Genomic DNA, 22,918 nt, shown 5'->3' with positions numbered 1-22,918 from the left:
GTTCGGAACATACCTCTGTCCACCATCCTCTGAGATAAAAACCTCATCTCTATAAAACAGAGCCTACTGGCCATGTACATTCAAATGCCCTTCACTGGTCTTCAGAATGTAACCATATTTTACTCTCTATACTTGATCTTATCGTTTCAAGAGGAAAAAGAAGCATCCCAATTCCTCTTTAAGGATTGCTCCTTATTATAAATTCCAACTTTTCAAGATCTCCTGGTGGACATGGGCTCCATCTTTTGGCTTGATTTACAACAAGTAACAAGTTCAATATCTACCATGGTTAAAAAAAAGTATTTGTTGGAGACCTCATTGTCTCAAGCCACTATTTTGTCATGTTATTTTCATTCCTTGATGCTCTTAAAAAACAAAAGGAAATGGGTATTTGCCCAATTCACTTCCCTATCATTCACTTGCATCTTAATTCTCTCTAACCTGATGTCCATCCATATCATTTGATTGCTATTCCTAAAGGTTACCAATAACCTCCTGTCAGCTGAAGTGGACATCTATAGCTTGTACTATGCTGGTGGCTACTCCCTCTTCTCCTGGCATCATTGCCTTGACTTTGGGACCACCTTTTCTTCTACTCTCAGTCCATGTGCTTTAGGGGGTGGGGGGCTGACCATATCCTTAGCATCAAGGGTAGGCATATAACATAAACCCAAGCAAGTCAGCATAGGCCATGATGTTAGGGTTTGGGATCATAATGGGTTCTCATTGGAGGTAATCAGAACTAATACTGGAAGTAAGGCTGGAGGTAATATAAAAGAGAAAGCTCATTGTCTTTTTATGGACTTGGACTTGAATAGATGGATGAAGGCTGGTTGTGCCACTGTCATCTCATCACAATGAGGGGAGAACCTTTCAGAAACTGGCGACAAAAGAGGAATCAAAGCCAAGAAGTGAAAAAAAAAACACCACATGTCTGATTTCATTGATTAAACTCTTAAACGCAACCAAATCTAGTAACAGGAATATTCATAAACTTTAAAGTTATGAGAGATAATAGATTTTCTTTTTTAAGCAGTTAGGGTTCTATGGTTGCTGTCCTTTATAACAAAAAGGGCAATAATTTAATCATAAAAAATCAATGGCTAGTGTATGACAGAACTAATCATTTCCTTTTTCAAATATGCACTATTCCCCCATCTTTACCCATTTTTTTTCTGATCCTTTTTTAATCCCCTCTAGATCCTCTTTATGAGAGCATCAAACTGTAGAATTTCATGGCTAGAATGGATAAGGGGTAAAGAAACTAATATGCCTTGAGATCCTTAGAGATGACACAGTTTATGCCTGCTGAAAGTACGGACACACTTTTTGGAATTATATTTGGAATACCACATTAAGGATTAAAATGCTGTAAAAGAGATGTTAGATGAAGAGAAAATAATTGTAAATTTGGACTGCATGCTATCATTTCCATTCTGAATGTAAAGAATGGAATACTAATGAGGCACAGAATGAAGGTTTTCACAGTAATAATGCCCCCAATTGTAGTTTGAAAAAAAGAAAGAACTGTCATTGCATTTTGATACTAGCACACTTTCTAGAAAGCAATTAAATTGCCTTGCCACCTCAGTTTTTAAGAAAGCAAAAGGTTAGAAAATACAATAAAAATGAACATTATTTCCAAAGAGAACTGAAAGTCATTGGACTATAAGATATTTGAAATCATATCAAAAAGCAGAATTTATAGCCTTATGAGTTAGAGAAAAGGAAATTGAATTGTGTTTTATTTTTAAAACACAACTACTAAAAAGATGTTTCCATAGTAACAAGGTCAACACCAGTAGCCATTACAGACCTTCCTCTTTTCTGATAGTGGGTTTAAAGATCTTTTCCAAATACCATTTAAAAAGCCCTATGAAAAAGTACAGCTTTTCTGATCATTCTTCTGAACCAAAAATGAGGAAAAACACACATGGAGTATTGAATTTCTCATGTTTTATGGATTATAAGCATTCATGGCTGTCATATTTCAGAAAGAAGCCTGCCTGACTAGCTATTATGCCAACCCTTGAACATGGGATTTGATTAGCCTGATTGTAAATCTGGACAAACAGAAGTTGTTTGCAGTAGTATTCAAACAGAAATAAAAGGCAGCACACATTAAACACACACACACACACACACACACACACACACACACACATCCTTAACATCTAAATATTGAAAGAGTTAAGTAAATAATCCCTGTTATTAGAAAAATTTCAAAGGCTCAGATGAAGTCTGATATTACTTCTCAAGGAAGGTTAGAATATATAGACCACATTTTGTTTACAATAGAAATAAATAGCTCTTTGGCCATAAAATCAATTCATTTAGTACCACCAGGAAGTAGCCTCTCCTTCCTCTTTCCTTTGTATCAAGATACGCTGATCTAAACGACAGTCATTTGTGCTGCCTTATCTTCCCCACTAAACGGTGAGCCCCCAAAAGCAGAGATATTTTTTCTTTGTATTCACAATAGTATCTCAAGCACATGTTGTATAAAAACAGTAAGTGGAGAATGAATCTTGAAAAATAATGACACAACAGTACCTAAAATAACACAAATCTATGGTCTACTTTTAGAAATGATATGTCAGTTTAAATGTGTACTCATGATTTTAATCTCTTGAAACCAAGAGGTTCTAGATGCGTGCTCACTAACTCACAGCTGCTCAATAATGAATTGGTTCCTAGACCAAGTCCCTCAGAAACTCTGCAGGTGGGACCTGGTATCAGTATTTTTTAAAGCTACTTAGGTAATTCTAATGTGACGTTAGAGCTGAAAATCATTGTTTTAAACTGTCCCCTTGGGGCTCAGTTAATGGTTAATTTATTTATCTCCAACTTTTATCTACTTGGGGTTTTTTCCTCAATATTGCCTCACAGTACTATATTTGCCAAATTTGTAAAACCTTTTATTATAACCTAATAATTCATTCTCTAGAATCACTTTTCATAATAAAAGTTCCAATTAAAAAAGTTCTGTTTTGGGGTGCTTGGGTGGCTTAGTCAGTCAAGTGTCTGCCTTCAGTTCATCATGATCCCGGGGTTCTGGGATCCAGCTTTGCACTGGACTCTCTGCTCTGTGGGGACCCTGCTTCTCCCTCTCCCTCTGCAGCTTCCCCTGCTTGTGCTTTCTTGCTCTCTGTCAAATGAATAAATAAAATCTAAAAAAAAAAGTTCTGTCTTACACAATTAAAAACATTAACCAACAATTATTGTATTGTATTCTGTTCAATATACCTATTGGCTTTTTGTTGCATAAATTCAGCTTCTGAAAATCAGAGATGAATACAGTACCATTACAGGAGATACTAAATAAATGTCAATAGAATTTAACATAGGCTTTTAGGCTTTTATGCTTATCTTTCCTGGGCCTGGAATGCCTTTTACACTTTTATCTATCTGAAACAATTCAGATTCATCTTTCAAAACACCCAGATCCTATTTTTTTTTTCCTCCAGGAAGCCCTTCCTGATCTAGACAAACTATTAAGCACTCTCTTCTTTGGCACTGCTCCTGCTTCTAATGCTTCTATTTTGCACTTCTATTGCACTGCTGTTTCTTTTTTCTTCTTTTTTGTTTTTAAAATGTCCTCTACTTGATTATGAACAACTTGTAACAGGTGCTGACTTTTGTCTCTGCTCTTTTTCTCTCACCGTGCAGGAAAATAGCTAGACACAACGGGCATTCAGTATGCATTCGCTAAATGAGAGAATAAATGGTCACAGCGAGGGGAACTGGGAGCATTTCAAAACTGCTATTGCAGAGGACTGAATTGTGTCCCCTCCAAAAATTCATATATTGAAGCCCCAGCCCCTTTGTGCTGGTATCTGGAGATGCGGACTTTGGGAGATAATTAGGTTTAGAAGAAGTCTTGAGGACAGGGCATTCTTGATGGGATTAGTGTCCTTCTAAGTAGAGATACCAGAGAGCTTGCTGTCTCTCTAGGCATCTGCTCTAAGAAGATACAGCAGGAAGGCAGCTTTCTGCAACTAGGAAGATAACCTCTCACCAAAACCTGACCGTGCTGGCAGCTTCCAGGACTATGAGAAAATAAATTTCTGTTGTTTAAGGTCCCTATAGTATTTTGTTCTGGCAGCCTGAGCTAATACAACCATGAACTAGGATTCAGTTATTTGAAAACATTAATATAAACATGATAGATATTTATGCTTTTCTCTTTTATTTCAATCCTTTAAAAAACAGGTGTTTTTTTCAAAGTAAAGATTATAGCAAATCCAATTAGACTATATGTTTCATAATTCCTTCCAAATAAATTTGAGGCACAATTTTTTGAACTTTCCTGGTAGACTAAGAAACCAGACATAAGCACATGAAGTTGAAAATGAGGTGATCTTGCAGGACAGTTAATCAATAGGAAAAAGAAATTACCTTGGGAACCACGTTATCACAGGTAGTTATTCAACAGGTTTCCTTTTCTTTCCCCCCTCACAGGCAACATTCACAAGCTATTGCCATCAGTTCACAAATGACAAAAGCATTTTAACACAAAATAATCAAAGAATATAACCTTAGTAGAGAACAAAGGGTGGTTTGCCAAGTGATTATGTTTCCTCTAATGGAGAAAACTTCCACTATATTCTTTATTCTTCTCATTTCAGCCTATATTGGTGAAACTTTCTTAAGAACAAATCCATCTCTGGGATAGATATAAAAATTTCTGCCATTTACCATTTTCCCTCCCAAGTGCTCTACTTCATTCCTATGTCTCATTATTCGAAATCTCTTCCTTATTCGAATTCTTAGGACCAGTCATTAACATACAAAGTAAACTCAGTTTAACTTCATCAGCCATAGAGGGGCCAAACGAAAAATGCCTGTCTATGTAGATCTTCCCTCATTTTGTCAAATACTAAAGATAAATGGTGCTTCTGGTACCATAATTACTTTATACTTCAGCATTTACCATATGTCTTATAAATATCTATGTGAAGGCTATAAATTAAAGACTAACCAATATAGCAACAAAACTTACATATATGGACCCAACGAGACTACCCTTGCCATTACAATTCCAAGAATCAGCGTTGTTAAAACTGTAGAAAGAAAAGAGATCTGCAAAAGAAAATGTAAAGGTATTATCAGTTCGAAGAGAGATTATTGTATTGAAAATATTAGATGTTTCTCTTTTTAATTGAGTAAACACACATAGAGCTTTTGTTTAGACAATCCTGTAGTAGTTTTTTCTTATAGACCGTTGTTGATAATTTCAGGCATGTAACTTTTTATCGGAAATGGTATTATTTTTTTTCCCCAAGTAGGGAGGCAAGTATCATATATGACTAATCTTGCAACATGGCTTTAAATGTTTTCTACTTTAAATGTATTCTACTGAATAGAATACAAAACTGGTGGTTTTAGTTTATAAAAGTCAAATTAAAGTTGCTTCTTCCTTCCTCGGTCCTATTTTGGTGTTGACTTGTGCTTTTTCCTATCTATACTTGCTGCTTCTGCTTTTGTCTTTACCTTACCCTCCCCCTATCAAGACACACACCCTCCCCCAACACACACCCACTCACACACACTTTCAGGGTGCCTCTCTTTTTTCCCTTCTGTTCTCTAGTTCTTTTAGTCTAGTTTTCCTATTTGATTTTGCCCTTTGGTCTGTGTTTCTAAAGTCTTTGCTTTTTCCTTTCTATTCTGTCACTATTTCAACTGGTTAAAATATCAACTGATCTGTGTATATGTGTTCTGTGCACTCGTTATTATATCTGTGTTTCTGCCCTTAATTTTTTTAAATAAATGAGCACATTTTTTACTTCTTTCTCTATTAAGAAAAACATAATGTAAATTTGCTTTTATTTCATTTGGTTATCATTAACCTTGTTTCCTGGGTTGTTGGTTTTTAACTAGAAAGAATGTTCTGTAATGAGTCCTCTGATCTACTGAGGAAGGGATTTTAAGTAACATTTCCGAGGTCACACAGAATGTGGCAGAAGAATTCAAATGCAAGCACCCTGACTCCAGATCAGGGCTCCTAGCTGCTCTGGGTTTACTCACTGGGAGATTCACTTCAGTATTTCAAAATGACACTTTTAAGGGACACTTAGGGAAAGATGTTCAGGTATTAGTAATATGATAGAATATTAGCTTTCTCTTCATGAATGCCTGGCCTTCTGCTCTCAGAAGATAACATTTATGCCTACAACATGGGAAATGGAAAATTGTTGAGCATTTCAGATAATTCACAAAAAAGCTGCTTTTGATGAACTCTTGTTTATTTCTGGAAGTCTGTTAGGGAACAAAGGTAGAGTGGTCAGAATACTTTGGAGTATCTTCTCACTCTCAGCTTTACCTGGAAGGACCATGGGTAACAGGATCAATAACAAGATCCTAAGGATCTTGTTCATGTGGATACACATGAAACATCACAGTGAAAAGTAAAATTCACTTAACTTTTCAAATATAACATAAAAATATATAAAGAGCCCTTTTTAAAAAACTTCTCATCAGGATGCTTGGCATAATGTAGATATAATGCCAATAATATTCTGCATAAAATACAAACACTCCTTTAGAGTAAGGAAATAAAAATATGGATAGATAAAGGCTAATGATGCCTTATGGTCGTTAAAGAATTATTTTGTTGGTTTCATTAGAAATGCATCATCATTTTTCTTTAGCAATAAGATTCGTATACTCTGACCAAATTCTCGTGAATTGAGCCATGACATATTGATATTTAAAATACACTGTAGTTTACAAAAAAATTTTGAGCCAGTGAAGTGATTCATCCTTACTTCTTATATTTAGTCTAACTTTAAATTGTTTAAACCACTATCTATAAAAAATGATAGAACATTTTTTCAGTAAATTAGACTTAGTGTAAGTATCATTCTTTTTACTAAATTGCAAGTATGGTGTCTGACATCAGAGTATCTACCTTAGAAAGAAAGGTAAGAAAGAAACTAAGATAAATACTATAATTAAGAACTCGGCCACATAGACAGTAGTTTGACAAAATCAGTGCAGATAACAAAGTGCATTTCTGAGCCTTTTTAAGATATAAGTTACCTTTCCAAGCTTCGCTATATCTCGATACAAGGACAAAGGCAGAGCAAAGGCAGCCGTGGAAAGCACAATAATGAAGTGGCGACCAATAAGCAAGTTTTCAGGGTCAACTAAAACAAAATAAATATTATAAAGTCTTTATAGGTATGAGTTAACACACCAGCCATACAAGGAAACAGTCAAATATTTTAGGGCAAAAAGGACTTAAATAACTTTAAATGTTATCTAAATGACAAAGATTTTGAGTAAATAAATCCCACAAAACCATGTAAAAATTGAAATAACTCACACAAATGTAAATACGATATAACTTAAGGGTGAACCTATAGTTCAAATAATCTTATATTTTTCATTCAAATTATTTTGAGCCTCCTAATCAGTCTTCCTGCTTCTACCCCTCCGTTGCCCCCTTTTAACCTAGAAGGTACAGAGATCTAAAAACACGATGTCACCCTTTGTCTAAAACCCTCTAATGGCAAATTCCTTTTCTAGGAAGTAAGCTACGTGAGAAGAGGGCATGTTCTGAGGCTCTTCTTTTTTTTTTTTTTAAATTTAAATTCTGTATCCTAGAGAGATTGAAATGGTAGAGCTTGAAACTTCAAGACTGGAGCCTTAGATAAAAATATTCTATTTCTATACTTTTATTGAGAAAGAAGTGGTTTCCCTGAAGAAAAGTAGACGGAAGCAAAATAGGGAAGCCTTCAGGAAGCTCTGCTGAAACCAGTATACACTGCAGAGTCTTGGCTGTCACAATGAGTACATAATTGTGTATGTGTTGGGGAGGCGGTTTGTATGTGCACATGCACCTATCATAAAATACAAGCAAAAGTTGTAAACATAAAATAAGACAAACTTCCAAGGATTTATATATTTTTAAGGCTGTGCTAATCACAGTGTTAAGTATATATGGCTATATAGCTATTCCAAGGAAGATACCACTGCTTACATTTTTTAGCTCCTATTGAATTCCTTCAAAGAAGGAATATCATTATGTTTTGGAAATGTCCCCAGTGGTTCATTTATTTCTGCAAAAGTCTAAAGTCTACAGAATAAGCAAGTGTGTGGTTAAAAAAAAAAAAAAGAAAAAGAGGGGCGCCAGGGTGGCTCAGTGTGTTAAAGCCTTCGGCTCAGGTCATGATCCCAGGGTCCTGGGATGGAGCATCCGGCTCTCTGCTCAGCGGGGAGCCTGCTTCCCTTCCTCTCTCTCTACCTGCCTATGCCTACTTGTGATCTCTGTTTGTCAAATAAATAAATAAATAAATACATAAATCTTACAAAATAAAAGATAAAAAAGAAAGAAACTTATTACTGGGAAAAGTAAGTGAGACTAATTTTCTTATATGATTAATAACCTCACTTACAGGGACGTTTCCAGATACAATTTCAAAGTGGTGTAAATGTGACATGCTTATATATATGCTGTAATAAAATAATCATGAATATATGCTTAACTCAGATATAACTAAACAATCATAAAGTTGTGAATCAAAACACTAAAACAGGAAGTTCAAGTTCCAGAAACCTTGAACTCAACTATTTACATATTTCTGGTGAGCATAATTTGAATTAAATTACTTGCCTATTTGTTTCTGTTTACCTTTTCAAATCATTTGCTTTACCAGTATGTTTGGTAGAAAATATAGATTTCCTTCACTGGGAAAATTCTAAGTCCTAGAAAAACACTGAAATAGAATGCTATGAATAGCAGAGAGGAGCCTAGTAACAAAGGATTTCTATTACCATAAAGGACATTTTTAAATAAGGATCTAATGGTGAGATCTATTATTTATCCTGATCTTCTAACAAAAATAATAAGCATTTTAAATGAAGATAAAGTGATAACAAGATTTTTCTAAATTAATATATGCTCCTTTGAAAGACCAAGACGACAAAGGAAACAAAAATCTCATGAATCCTGTAATTAAAAGATAATCACAGTTTACATGTGAATATATTTTTTCTTGTTTTTTCCTTAGTTGTTTATGAAAATAGAAAATTTACATAATTAGGTCAAATTTTATATAAGGCAGTATATTCTTTGCATTTTTTCTTAGCATTCTATCCACTCTCATGATCTCAGTTTATGAAAGCATGATTTGTAGTTGGTGGTTAGAATGGAAGATGCTGCTAAGAGCTAACAGCACTGGGACAGCCTACTACATGCCAAGCGCTGCGTGTATTACCTCTGTTGTTTCACACAATAATTCTATGAAGCAGGTGACACTCCATTATTCAGAGATGAAGAAACTAAAACTCAGAGAGGGCATTAACCTTCTTAAGGTCACACAGCGAGCAAGCAGTGGCTCTGTGACTGGATGCTCAAGTCTCCCTGATTTCTGTTTCCACTAAACTCTATGAAAGGAATAAGTACAATTTCTAGTTTTAGGTTTTGTTTTATTTTGGTTTGTCTCTAGAAGGAGTGATTCAGCACTAAGAGGAAAGGTGTTTTTACATCATTTTCAACTATGATAACAGCTACAGAGTAGGTCACTATGAAATGAGGATTGTGTAGTGTGGTGAGAAGCTCTTCAAGACAAAAAGAAAGACTCATGATCTCGGAATTATTCAAATTGCCATGATACGGTGAAAGGCTGAAGAAGGAATGGGGTTGTGCCACATGTTGAAAGGGTCTGCTTGTAATGTTCAAAATGGTTTTTCAGAATCATACCAAACGAAACAAACCAAATGTACCTCCACTGGGGGACAGATAAACTGTTGTACATTCATATGATGGAATACTCCTCAGCAATTAAAAAAAAAAAAGAACAAATTTCTGATACAACGCAGAACTTGGATTAATCTCAAATGCAATATACTAAGTGAAGGACGCCAGACATGAAAGGCTATGTGCTATATGATGCCATTTATTTGTGATTCTGGGAAAAGCAAAACTAGGGAGAGGAATCAGATCAGTGGTTGCCAGGAGCTGTATATGAGAGAGGGTTTGTACACAGGGAAATAAGGAAAATTTTGGAGGGTGGGTAAAGGAGTTGTTCTGTATTTTGTTTGTAGTTGTGGATATGTGACTATAAGCATTTATTAAACTATATGTTACAGAACTAAACATTAAAAAGGGCTAATTTTACTATATTAAATTGTATCTTAATACAAATAATGGAGAAAAAAGCTTGCTTATTTTAGAAGTGGCATAGTAAAAACAGTACATGAAAAATGTTACTACATAGAGTTGGTGATATGTAGCATAAGATGAATTGTAATGATATCCTTTAAACAGCTAAATAAGAACTAAACTATCTATAAAAATAGATTAAGGCTGAGGGACGCCTGGGTGGCTCAGTTGGTTAAGCCGCTGCCTTCGGCTCAGGTCATGATCCCAGGGTCCTGGGATCAAGTCCCACGTCAGGCTCCTTGCTCAGCGGGGAGCCTGCTTCTCTCTCTGCCTCTGCCTCCTGCTCTGCCTGCTTGTGTTCTCCCTCTTTCTCTCTGACAAATACATAAGTAAATAAAATCTTAAAAAAAAATAGATTAATGCTTTAGGATCAGAATGGATCATGGATATTGCCAGATACTTGAAGTCATCCAACTCTTCCACTTGTAAGTATTTTGGTTGTAAATTATTATGAACCACATTAACTATGAATAACACATAAAACAAGTACATGGACTCACCTCCTGGAATTCTTTGGAAGACTTTGCTCAAAGTATCTCCAGTTATTATGTTGTAACTTATCATAGCTAAAAACGTAATTAAAACAATACAGTCACCAAGATGCCAGCATATACTTCATCATGAATATTTTGATTTTTTTTTGCATTTAACACTTTATTTTTTTCCCCAAGTTTTTATTTAAATTCCAGTTAGTTAACATACAGTGTAATATTAGTTTCAGGTGTAGAATTTAGTGATTCATCACTTACATACAACACCTGGTGCCCATCACAAGTGCCCTCCTTAATACCCTTAAACTATTTTGAAGGTAATCAGTTATTCCCAAATATTGGCATAATCCTACCTCTTTCAAATATATATTGTGACTATAAATATGTATAATTTCAAAAATAACTAGTCAACAAATATATGGGAGAATATCAATTTATGTTACAAAAACATCTTCACTTCACGAATTCTTTCCAGAACAACTTTAAGTAACAGTGAGTTTCCGTAGTCATTTAAAATGTGATTTTTCTTATTAAAGTTCATTTTTCACATATGTTTTCAGGAATACATGCATTGCTCTAAGTGAGGAACAATAATAGAAAATTGTGAAGGCTCCCAAATATTCACTCATTTGAAAAAGTCAGATTTTGGGGAAATACATTCTTAGCCTTCCGTGGAGACATAAGGAGCTAATGGTTTGACCAATAGCTTCTGTATTACTGATTTTAAAAAATGATGTGGATTTGGTCGTTGGTGAATGTTAACAATTTATGTAAGAAGTGCTAGGGGACATGTTCACCATAACAGCACATATTTAAATTACAAGTTGGCCTTGTACATGCCTTCCACAAACGCTTAGGTTTTCAAAAAAACATATTTCAGTTTTAGAAGAAATCTATAATTTTACCCATTCACTTTTAATCTCCTATTAAAACTACCTTCTTCAGAAATAGTTATATGTCTGTGAAAGAGTTACACTTTCCACTTTCACATTCAACTTACCAATAAAAGGATAAAAAAACTGAAGAACAGAGAGGAGGAGATATCCTGGAAAGCCGAAGGTTTTATTGACCAAAGACTGGTAAGTGTCTGTTCCAGAGAGGGCCCCTCCTTTTATCAGTAAAACAAGGGAAAAGTCTGTGGCAAAAACAGCCATTAAACAAACGTCAGACTACATTTAATACAAAAGTTTTTTGTGTTTTGACTTAAAGAAAGAAACTTTGAAGAGTTCAGTTTAATGCTACAGTCAGTTGGCTTGGCAAGGCTTACTTTCCTTTCATAAAACATTACCTTTCATGAAATAGTAGTGTTTCCAGTTACATATTTTTCAGTTGAGTTGCAAATACACTTAACATATCTGTGCAATGACCTGGACAGAAGAGGGTATGCAGACTAGAGTCAAAGCATCAGGTTTTACTTTCCCAACCCAGCTAGTGTAATGACTATTAACAGGCTGCAGCTCAACTGTCCAAGCAGCAGAATGTAGGTAATCAAATATATCATAAACGTTCAATGTGTGAAAACCGAGAATGAAAATGATGTAAGCATTCAGGAAAAAAATAGATTGAGGAGAATCAGATCATTTGTTTTATAATGAAGTACTACTAGTAGCTCCCTTTTATAGCTATGGTTAAGAGAATGACACTTAAGTTGTACTGGGTACACAGCTATGCACAGGGTGTGATTCTTGCTTTTTCTTTTCTCTTACTCATGCTTCCATCACAGTTGTTTTTTTTTATCCTTTAAATAATTTGGAAACCCATTAAAATACAAAGAAGAAAATAGAAATCATTGCAGTGTGTTTTCCACCTTGATTCCCTCCCAAATCATTGAATTGTCTTTCAACAAATTGACCAATGAGCTCCAAGTTGATAAATCCAATTGACACCTCCTAAATCTTAATCTAATTTGCTATCTCAGTAGCACTTTTTTTTTCTGTTTACTATCCTCCTTTTCCTCGATCACCTTCCCTTGGCCTTTGTGACATCACTTTCTTTTGGATTTCCTTCTACATTTTCTAACAATCATATAGTTTTTCATCAGTTTCTTTTACTCTGTTTAAAACCTGGATTCTTGGACTTTTTTCTCACCCTTCAAAATGTCCTACTATGATCTTATTCATGCCTGCAGCTTTAATTTTCACACAGATGTTATTAATTCTTAAAATTCGTCTTCAACCCAGACTCCTCCCAAACTTCAAATTTCTATATCTAGCTATCTAACAAACATTTATCTTGGAGATCTCATAGATATCTCAAATTCAAATGTCCGAATTCTAATTTATATATTTGTTCTGGAACCTGCTTCTCCATCTTATTTCTCCAAACTGTGAACAGTACCAAAAGAAATTTGAGTATCACCCTAGACTTCTCATTACCCATCACCTGCTACCTTCTTTTGGTCACCAAATCCATTAACAATTGCATCATAGATTATTCAATGATATCCCCTCATTTCTAATCTCTACTCTATTTTAGGGTTTTTATCATTTCTAGCCTAGATTACTGTGAAAACGTCTATTCTCTCATCCACCAACGTGGCCTCCCTTCAAAACACTTCTAACATTCCCACCCTACCAAGATTTTCTTGACATTCCTCTTCTACCAGTTGCATCTGACCACACCATAGATCTGATCTTGTCTTCTGCTTAAAATCCTCCAGGAGAACCATCTAATACTTTTGGATAAGATAATCATTTTCATGGGGCAGAGAAAATTAATTATAATTTATGTGATCTTGGGTGAAAAACTTCACTTTCTTGAGTCTCTTCTGTAAAGTAAAACCATACACCGAACCTTGAAAAGTCTGTGTAGATTATGATGTATCTGTCTACCACAATGCCTGGCATGTTATGGAGGCTAAATGAATGAGAACTGGTGTTACTTTTGGCTCTTTTCTTTTTTCTTTTTTTTTTTTTTTTAAGATTTTATTTATTTATTTGACAGAGATCACAAGTAGGCAGAGAGAGAGAGAGGAAGGGAAGCAGGCTCCCTGCTGAGCAGAGAGCCCGATGTGGGGCTCGATCCCAGGACCCTGAGATCATGACCGGAGCCGAAGGCAGTGGCTTAACCCACTGAGCCACCCAGGCACCCCACTTTTGGCTATTTTCTATAGGCTGCGTCTGGTGGTGGAGAAAGCACTGTATCTGGAGTCTGATAATAATAATGATGAGAAGAACCACAAAAATACTAGCAAACACTTTTTGCATGCCAAGCTTTTTTCTAAATGCTTTATACATATTAACTTGTTTAAGCTTCACAACAACTCTAAGTAGGTGCAATTATTACCTCCCACTCCCCCCTTTAATAGATGGCAAAAGTGAGGCACAGAAGGCTAAGCAAATTGTTGAACTTCACAGGGCTAGAAAGGAAGAGTTGGGACTCAGATCCTGGTAGTCTGGCTCCAAAATCCATGCAGTTAATCAAAGTTTCAACTCTGTTGCTAGTAACTGGTGACCCTGGGCAAGTCATTTTAACCTGCTAAAGTCTCAGTTTCCTTCTCCACTAAAGTAGAACATGAACACCTAGTTCATGAAGTCAGAAGGATTAAATACAGCGGCTGCATTATGCTCAGCATCAAGCTAGTCCTCAGGAAGTGGTAATGATTATCATTACATGGGAGCCTTCATAAATGCCTCTGCAAACCTCTAACTTCCTCCCTCTCCACTCACAAACATCAACCCTATGCTTAAGCAGAAGGAATCACTCACATGGTTCTTACGCATCTCCACATTTCCATCTCCTCAGAGTGCCCTTCCATTTTCTTTGCTCAGTAATAAACAGTCAGTGGAGGTGCCTCCTTGTCCCCAAAACATACTTGCTTCTCTGAGACTAGGTTAAATGCCAATAGCTCTATCATTTTGCACATATCAGTATGTATGTTTGGACAATAAAAATTATTACACTCTAACCAACAAATATGAAAATCTTAAAACAAATTAAAAGAAACATTTGTTGTAAATAATTTGTTCTTATTCTACAACATTTCACAAACATGAAAATAGGCCTTAGAAAAATTAACTGCTGAGCTGGACATATCTCATTAGAGACTTAAAAAGACAAAAGAATAATTATAGAGAAAAACCATTGTGTAATTAAAGTGTCAATTTAAAGAAAGATTCAGTATTATACCTTACTTGTAGATTTTCCTCTTAAAACCCTAATTAAGAAATAAAAGGAACCATACTCTGTGCATTTTATTGCTTCTGTGTGGTCATCCTTTATTCATCAAAATTATTTAAAGATTTTGATCATACAACTGAACTAACAAGAGTAATTTCTACTGATTAATAAATTTGCAATATATAACTTTTCAAAAGGCTGCTCACAGTCATTGCGGCAAGTATATGCATAGCATTAGTTGAGAAAGTTATTCACATTATGATTTATTTGTGTATAATGTGACTTAATTCACCTCAAGTATTTAATTCTTAGGTGATACACATTTTTAAAATTTTTTTCCTACAGTTTACAGTGTGTGCAAATGTTTACTATGTATTTAAGCCATGGTTATTATGCCTGGGTGGAAATTAATTATTTGTCAGTGCTGACTGACTGAGAAACAGGAAATTAAAAATGACAAGGGTAATCCTTGAGTGGGATTTTTTAGTGTGGTGAATGCTCTCGTGAATGGAGTGCAGTTTTTAAACACCAACAACCCTGAATAAGCAGTGTTAGGGGTCCCGAGTTACTACATTATGGATGTTAAGTGACAAAGTAAGAGCTGTAGAAGCTCAAAGTAGTTTAGGCTTGGGGAGAACAGGAGGTGGGAAGAAAGGAGGGAGGAAGGCAGTCCAGTGCTTCAGCAACTCAGACTTTGGTATCTATAGCATGCTTTATTCTCTCTTCCTCAGCCTGAGGGGGGGAAAAATGGCAGAGTTACAGGCTAGCCTTCAAATCCTGAGATTTTATGAGGACATGGCATCTCCATCAGGGTCTCTGGAAGCAGAGCTGAGTCAGAGATTCTTGGGACATGGGACTTTGAGGAGAGCTCTTCAAGAAAATGGGAGTGACAGGTTAGGGCTGGAGAAACAGTTCAGCATGGAGGTTGTCTCTGGTGGAGAGTAGCTGCACCTGCAACACGCATTGGTCTCTCAGGGCACAGGTGTGCATGTGTGTGCGCACGCGTGCACAGCTTTTGTGTTCCTAACAGTCAGTCATTGGCTGAAGGCTGTGGGGAAATGGTGGTTGGGGATCGTAACTTCACAGGAAGGTGGTGCCATTGAGAGCCAGGTCAACACTGAAAAAACAAGGCTGGGGTGTTTTGCGTTCCCTGGTAAAAGGGCATCTAAGTGACCACACATAGTGGCTACCGTAAAAAGAACCACTGCAGGTGGTATCTGTTTGTGATCACTGCCTTTTCTACAGTTATTCTAAGGTAGAGGAAGGACCCTGTGGTTGTCATGAGGTGCACTGGTGGCATGACAGGGCAGGGATGAGGACAGCAGAAAGAGGAGGTAACTATGAGTTGTAAAGCCTGCACTCAGATGGAGGAATGGCAAAACATGAGTGTGAACGAACAGGTTACATGAAAAGAGGGAAGCAGAAGTGATACAGAAGCACCTTATTGCTTAAAGATAGTGGCAGGCAGGGAGCCTGGGCAGGCACAGGAGAGGTGGGGAGTGGGTGGTGAACCCTGCTGGCTAAGCACCAGGCCTTTCAGTTGTACCTGCACCAAAATAGCTAGAAAATGTTGCTCATTCGTGTACACTTGCTTAAGGTTTTTGTGGGAAAGGAAGGCCTGGTTGTCTACAATTTCAAAGCAGTCTCTTTCAGCATTAATCAGCCTTTAAAATGGCTCCCCCCTCTACCACTCTATGCATAAAGTAAAAAAGGCACATGAAAAGGATTTAGGCTTGGTAATATATAATGCTTTTCTAATCTGTTCAGAGGATTAGCAGGAAAAGTAAATCTTCTCAGACGTAAATGTCTGAATTCTTTAGAGTTACTTGATGCACTTCTTAATCAGGAAATTCAATTATTGTGTGTGTGTGTGTGCCTGTGTCTGTGTCTGTGTAATCATCATTGCATAATTTAAGTTGCAGGAAAAAGCAATTATGTAGTATTTTACCTGTAACATATGAAACCCCGAATAAAAGTAGTATTCCCAGAGGAAAGCCAGCTTGCTTCATTGAATAAGGCAATCCTGGAAAAATATAAAATGCCCCACCCATCACATTAATAAAACATATAGGAATATAGAAGCTTCCCCCCAATTCCTGTATATAACAGGCTAAGTAAATTGATATTTTATAGGACATGGTTGTAAACAGTGCATATAGCTACTCAAATTAAATGTTAGCATATTAATGTTATTTCAGAATAAAATGCAAGCTAAGGACAGGTCAAGAGAGCAAGTTCTTAAGGTGATGGAATAAGAATAAGAAAGGAGCAAATGACAAACAGATGCCAGTTCACACAAATAATGTTCACTTCAGGGTCAGGAGGGAATATGACCTTGAATATACAGAAAGTAATGAACTAAAGCTTTCCTTACACACTAGTTGGGAAAGCAGAGACGGTAATAAGAGCATGAAAGGATTATGGGATGTAAGGAAAGACTGACTCCAGAATCAAAGTGGGTAACCAGGAGAGAAAAACGAGAAGGCAAAAGTAATTTTTATTATTTATTAATTTTTTTTTTTACTATTTATGTATTTTTTAAAAAAGATTTATTTATTCATTTGAGAGAGAGAGAGAGAGCAAGAACAGGAGCAGGAGTAAGATCAGAGGGAGAGGGAGAAGCAGACTCCCCGCTGAGCAGGGTGCCCTACCCTGAGCTCCATCCCAGGACCCTGGGATCAGGACCTGAGCCAAAGGCAGATGTTTAACGGACTGAGCCACCTGGGCACAGCAAAAGTGTTTTTAATAAATCTGAAGGGGTATATGAAAGTATTTCTTATGAATTTCTTTTGGAAATGGTCAATTTTAGATTATAGGCAATAAAATATTTAACATAAAACATATTTAAAATATATCCACCCAGAACTTTTATTCTCTGGAAAATTTTCCCTTAAAAATCTGCTGAACATAATTAAGAGATACTTTTTAATGTTGCTGACATGAATCAGCTTAAACTTCAGGAATTAACTCTGGAATTCTGCCAGGTAGAGCTGTCTACAACTCCCTAGTCCATAGGGGTAGAATTTCAAACAAATCTTTGCCCCTACTTGATTACTTTGCCTCACGTACCTCTATTTTATGTGCCATTAAAAAAAATGTCTGTTTATGGAAGCAGGTAACATCAAGAAACACATCAGCTTGCAAAAGGTGAAAAAAGTAACTCAATTCAGGTAAATGTTCAGTGATGACTGTAATTAAAATGTTAAAACTTTACAGGAAAAAGTAGTGTTCTTAATGCATATTGCAGGATTTTGTTTTGTCCTTGCTTTTTCTTAAAAAGAAAGAAATAAAATAATAAAATAAAAGAAAGAATAATAAGGGGTGCCTGGGTGGCTCAGTTGGTTAAGTGTCTGCCTTCAGCTCAGGTTATGATCCAGGGGTCCTGGGATAGAGCCCTGCATCAGGCTCCCTGCTCAGAGGGGAGCCTGCTTCTCCCATTCCCGCTGCCCCCCCCCCCACTTGTGCACACTCTCTCTCTCAAATAAATAAAATCTTAAAAAAAAGAAAAATCAGCACTGAAAAAATAATTGCCTTAATTACTATAATGCAACACACTTTATTTAGTCAGAATTTTCCTCTTGGTTCAAACTGGGAAAATATGAGCTGCTCATTTCTTTCATGCTCGTTGTATTTGGCTCCTTTGTTAAAAAAAATAATCTATGCATTTTCATTTAACCAATATCTACTTATTGATTAAATGATACTTAAAATTAATATATCATTATAAGTTTGTACTTTAAAATTAAAACTGTATCGATAGGTAAGGAAATACTGTTATGTATTTAATTTTTCACAAGATTGTTGTTTTCACATTAAAGTTATGTACCTTCAATACTTCCAAAAATCTGGAGATTTACACTCTAGAAGGTCACAGAAAGGTGGTTTAAGTAATGGTAGATATTACAGAAAAAGGGAAAAAGTATATTAGGTGTATTATCAATTGACCATATAGCCCATAAAAATAAATTTGGCGTATCCCATATGCAGTTCCACCTTAATCTACCACATACGAAGGATGCTCTCAAATGAGGAAAAATTCTGAATCACAGTCCCATCTCAGCATTAAAGACGTTGGTATGATTCACATAGTTACATTGGAAAAAAAGGAAGGTTTTTAATGGGAAAAATTACCAATTTTATTATTTAAGATTTTTTCCCTTAAAAATAATCAATGCTAGTAACATGGCAAGCATTTTAAATTTCGTCTTTTCACTTAAAATTCAAAACAAAACAAAACAACACTTACCTATTATACCAGATCCTATAATCGAGTTGACAACATTAAAAACAGCTGTGAACTGATGATAAGTTTTCCCTTTGTGCTTCTGTTCAGAAACGAGGGTTTCTCTGTCATCTAGATTGCTCTATTTTAATATATAAGATGGCAATTAAATATTCACTAGGTCAAAAATTAGAAAAGTGTCAGACAAATATGCAATGCAGGTCACCCACACGACATTAGTAGTAATAATTAGTAATGTCAGTAACTATAAGAACATAATGACTAAGAGTAACAGGTAATTCAACAGAGCAATGTAGACAAACTCCATTCTAAAATGTCCCAATTACAGCTGCGCCAAGTTCAAGGACTGCCGCACGGAATCCCAGAATACAGGATCTGTTAGGGAGTCAATGATGCGATTTTGTGAGATTAAAAGGGGTTATACTGAAAAGTGCCTGTCAAGGGAAAAAAAAAAAAAAAGTCAGATGGAGGCAAAACTTTTTCTCCTGGAGAACTTTCCGCGGTGCTAACCCAAGACCCCAGGTGAAGTCAGCGGCTCTCTATTGCAGGCTGAATGAAACTGGAAAGGACCTGGCTTCAGAAGCTGCCCCACGTCCCGGCTTTACCTGCGGCGGGATGACGGGCCCCTGTGCCTGGTAGCCCATGGCCGCTACAGAGTCCTCAGCACGTGGAAGGCTTGAGGGCCTCGGTAGCCTAGTCAAGCCTGCCCAGCGCCTCGGCGACCTCCCTTAGCTGGAGTTCGCGCGCACGCGCGCACGCGACGGGAGAGGGGAGCGAGCGGTCCCGCCGTCGCCCCTGGCCCCACCTCCTCGGCTCCCGCGGCGCGCGGGCGGCAGCCCACAGCTCACTGGGCTGCAGCAGCCCGGGGCTCTTTCTTCCTGGAGCTTGCCCAGCCAATGCACCTTCCTTCTACGAGGGGATGCTACAGGATGTTTCTGATGTGGGCAGCCCTCTTTCCCTGCACCCTCCTTTATCACCCCACCTCCAGTTGAAAAGTACAGTGTGTTCCGCCCCACGCTGCCTTGCCCAGATTGTAAAAAGAGTTAAGGTGCCTTATTTGAGTCCATTCCACAGTTAGCAGCTTTTTGGCTGGAGACTGACGTCCAGGTAAGAACGCAGTAGTACCTCTGCTCCTATGGAGCATCCTTTCTTACTTAATACCACCTCCTCCTACTCCCTACACCTCTTCTGCATCAGAGATGCTAGATGAACATGTAGGACTTTTATTTTAAATGTAAAACAACCAACCAAACAAAAACTTTTCTAGAGTTTTAGCAAAGTTGATTACTAAGCATGCTTCAGTTAAATGTTTCCTGATGACTTTTCGGAAAAGGAGACAAGAGTGGAAAAGGAGATAGATCTCTGACGGATTCAGGTAGTGAATCTTTTTTTTTTTTTTTTTAAGATTTTCATTTATTTATTTGACAGATAGAGATCACAAGTAGGCAGAGAGACAGAGAGAGGAGGAAGCAGGCTCCCTGCTGAGCAGAGAGCCTCATGCGGGGCTCAATCCCAGGACTCTGGGATCATGAGCCAAAGGCAGAGGCTTCAGCCCACTGAGCCACCCAGGCACCCCCAGGTAGTGAATCTTAAAAGCAGGTAGGAGGGAAGTGTAAGGGGGATGGGAAAAGGAAACCACTTAGAGTATCTGAGGTGGAAAGACTCTTCAGTGATCACCTATACACCCTTATATGACAGATGAGGAAACTGGCCCAGGGAATATTCAATCACAAAGAGAATACATAGAGAAAGGTTTCAAAGACAGAAAGAGTGGTAATATAATACCCTACTTACCAAATACTTATTAAAGAAGTTCTTTTATTTTAAATTATGAAACATTTAAAAAACAAGAAGAAAGCTAAAGAGAATTATAAAATAAGCTTTATATCAAATTAACAAATGTTAACATTAAAAGAAAGATTTTATTTATTTCAGAGAGAGAGAACATGGGGGGTACAGGTGGAAGCAGACTTCTCAATGAGCACAGAGCCCCCTCCAGGCTCCATCTTGACCATGGGGTCATGACCTGAGCCCAAGGCAGTCGATTACCCACCTGAGTCACACAAGTGCCCCACAGATGTTAACATTTTAAAACAGATTTATTTATTTATTTATTTATTTACTTACTTATTTATGAGAGAGAGAGAGAGCCTGAGCAAGGGGAGAGAGAGGGAGAGAATCCCCAAGAGACTCCATGTTGAGCAGAGAACCCTTCCCCGGGGTTGGATCCCAGGACCCCAATATCATGACCTGATCTGAAATCAAGAGTCATAGCTCAACAGACTGAGCCACCCAGACACCCCAACAAATGTTAACATTTTGTCATATTTTCTTCTGCTGAAAAAATAAACATTTAATGTCCCAATGGAAACCCCTTTGTCCATTCCCATTCCTTTCTCTTCATCCCTGAAGTCATCTAATTTATGAAGTTGGTGTATATCTTTTCTATCCATGCTTTATATTTTAACTCATTCAATTGTAGCCATAAATAATATATGTACATGTTATTTTTGTACATATTGTACATGTTATTTTTCCCACTAGCATTAGTGTTTGTTTACCCAATACGTAGTTTTCAAGATGTATTATATAGATATAAGCAGGTTTATTCATTTTATCTCTCACAGTTCAGTTAGCCATCCTCCTACTGAAGGAAGGTTGTTAAGGTTCTAATTTTACACCCTTCTGGAGCATATTAAGTGACAGATTCTCTAGCAGTAGAATTGTTAGGAAATAAGTCATGCATATTTAAACTTCACAAAATATTCCCAAATTGCTCTTCAAATTGGTAGTACCAATAACACTTTCACCAGCAGTGATGAAATTCCTGTTTTTTTACATTGTCTACAACACCAGAACTTTCTTTTTTTATTTTAAGTTTTGTTATTCTAGTGGGTTTTTAATTGGTATATACTTATTGTATAAATTGTATTGTCCCAATCTATAGTGTAGTTGAGAATCTTTTTATACTATTTCATGAATATAATTAAATATTTAGGTTGTCTTCTTTGTGGATTTCATTTTATGTCCTTTGCGCTTTTGATTTTGGTTGTTAGTCTTTTTCTTATTGATTTATGAGAGATACTTATATATTGGGGGTGCCAATTTATGTCTTATATATTTTGCACATATATTCTCCCAGCTTCTTTCTTTTAAAACTATTTGTGGCATTTTTTATTATGCAAAATATATACTTTTGATAATCAAAATTAGTAATCTTAATCCTAATACAAATGCATTAAGAGAAAGAAAATTCCAGCATTATTTTACTAAAAAATATAGATTCAAAAATTCCAAATAAAATGTTAGCAAATTAATTCCAATAATGTGTGAAAAGTTAATAATATCATGAAAAGTTGGGTATAACTCAAGTATGAAAGGGTGGCTTAACTAAAAAATATCTATAAGAGTAACTTCCCACATTAACAGATTATGAGAAAAACCATGTAATTATTTTACTAGAAACAGAAAAAAGTTTGATAATGTTGAATTCACAATTGAAAAATTCCTCTTTGTAAATTAGAAATAGAAGACAGCTTCTTAAATTAATAAATTATAGCAGATATTTTCATTAATGAGGAAATTTTAGGAGCACATTCATTTAATTAAGAAATGAAACAAGGAGCACCTGGGTGGCTCAGTGGGGTGGGCCTCTGCCTTTGGCTCGGGTCATGATCTCGGGGTCCTGGGATCGAGCCCCACATAGGGCTCTCTGCTCGGCAGGGAGTCTGCTTCCCCCCACCCCCGCACCTGCCTCTTTGCCTACTTGTGATCTCTGTCTGTCAAATAAAAAAAAAAAAAAAATTAAAAAAAAAAGAAATGAAACAAAAATATCCATTATCATGACTTTTATGTAACTTGATGTTGGAGTCTGTAGCCTTAAGTAATAAGAAAAGA

At 36.5% G+C, this 22,918-nt stretch overlaps 1 protein-coding gene across 2 annotated transcripts in view; it reads right to left on the bottom strand.

Moving 5' to 3' along the window:
- SLC38A11 (solute carrier family 38 member 11) overlaps positions 1–19,665 on the bottom strand; it is a gene marked incomplete at both ends in the record, with an annotated part of 50,217 nt that extends 30,552 nt beyond the window's left edge. The window contains 7 exons of one of the 2 annotated variants that reach the window (XM_080799486.1): positions 5,003–5,082; positions 7,042–7,148; positions 10,669–10,734; positions 11,660–11,794; positions 16,727–16,801; positions 19,025–19,142; positions 19,627–19,665. In XM_080799486.1, the coding sequence (XP_080655612.1) occupies positions 5,003–5,082; positions 7,042–7,148; positions 10,669–10,734; positions 11,660–11,794; positions 16,727–16,801; positions 19,025–19,142; positions 19,627–19,665 (620 nt within the window). Of the gene's footprint in view, positions 1–5,002; positions 5,083–7,041; positions 7,149–10,668; positions 10,735–11,659; positions 11,795–16,726; positions 16,802–19,024; positions 19,143–19,626 lie in introns of those variants that run through there. The other variant, XM_080799487.1, reaches the window with a different exon arrangement.
- Positions 19,666–22,918: the final 3,253 nt, after the last annotated feature.

This window comes from Martes martes, assembly GCF_963455335.1.
Source record: "Martes martes genome assembly, chromosome: 3".
Lineage (NCBI taxonomy): Eukaryota > Metazoa > Chordata > Mammalia > Carnivora > Mustelidae > Martes > Martes martes.
Note: the sequence above shows the minus strand (reverse complement) of the source record. Positions and strands in the feature narration are given on the sequence as shown.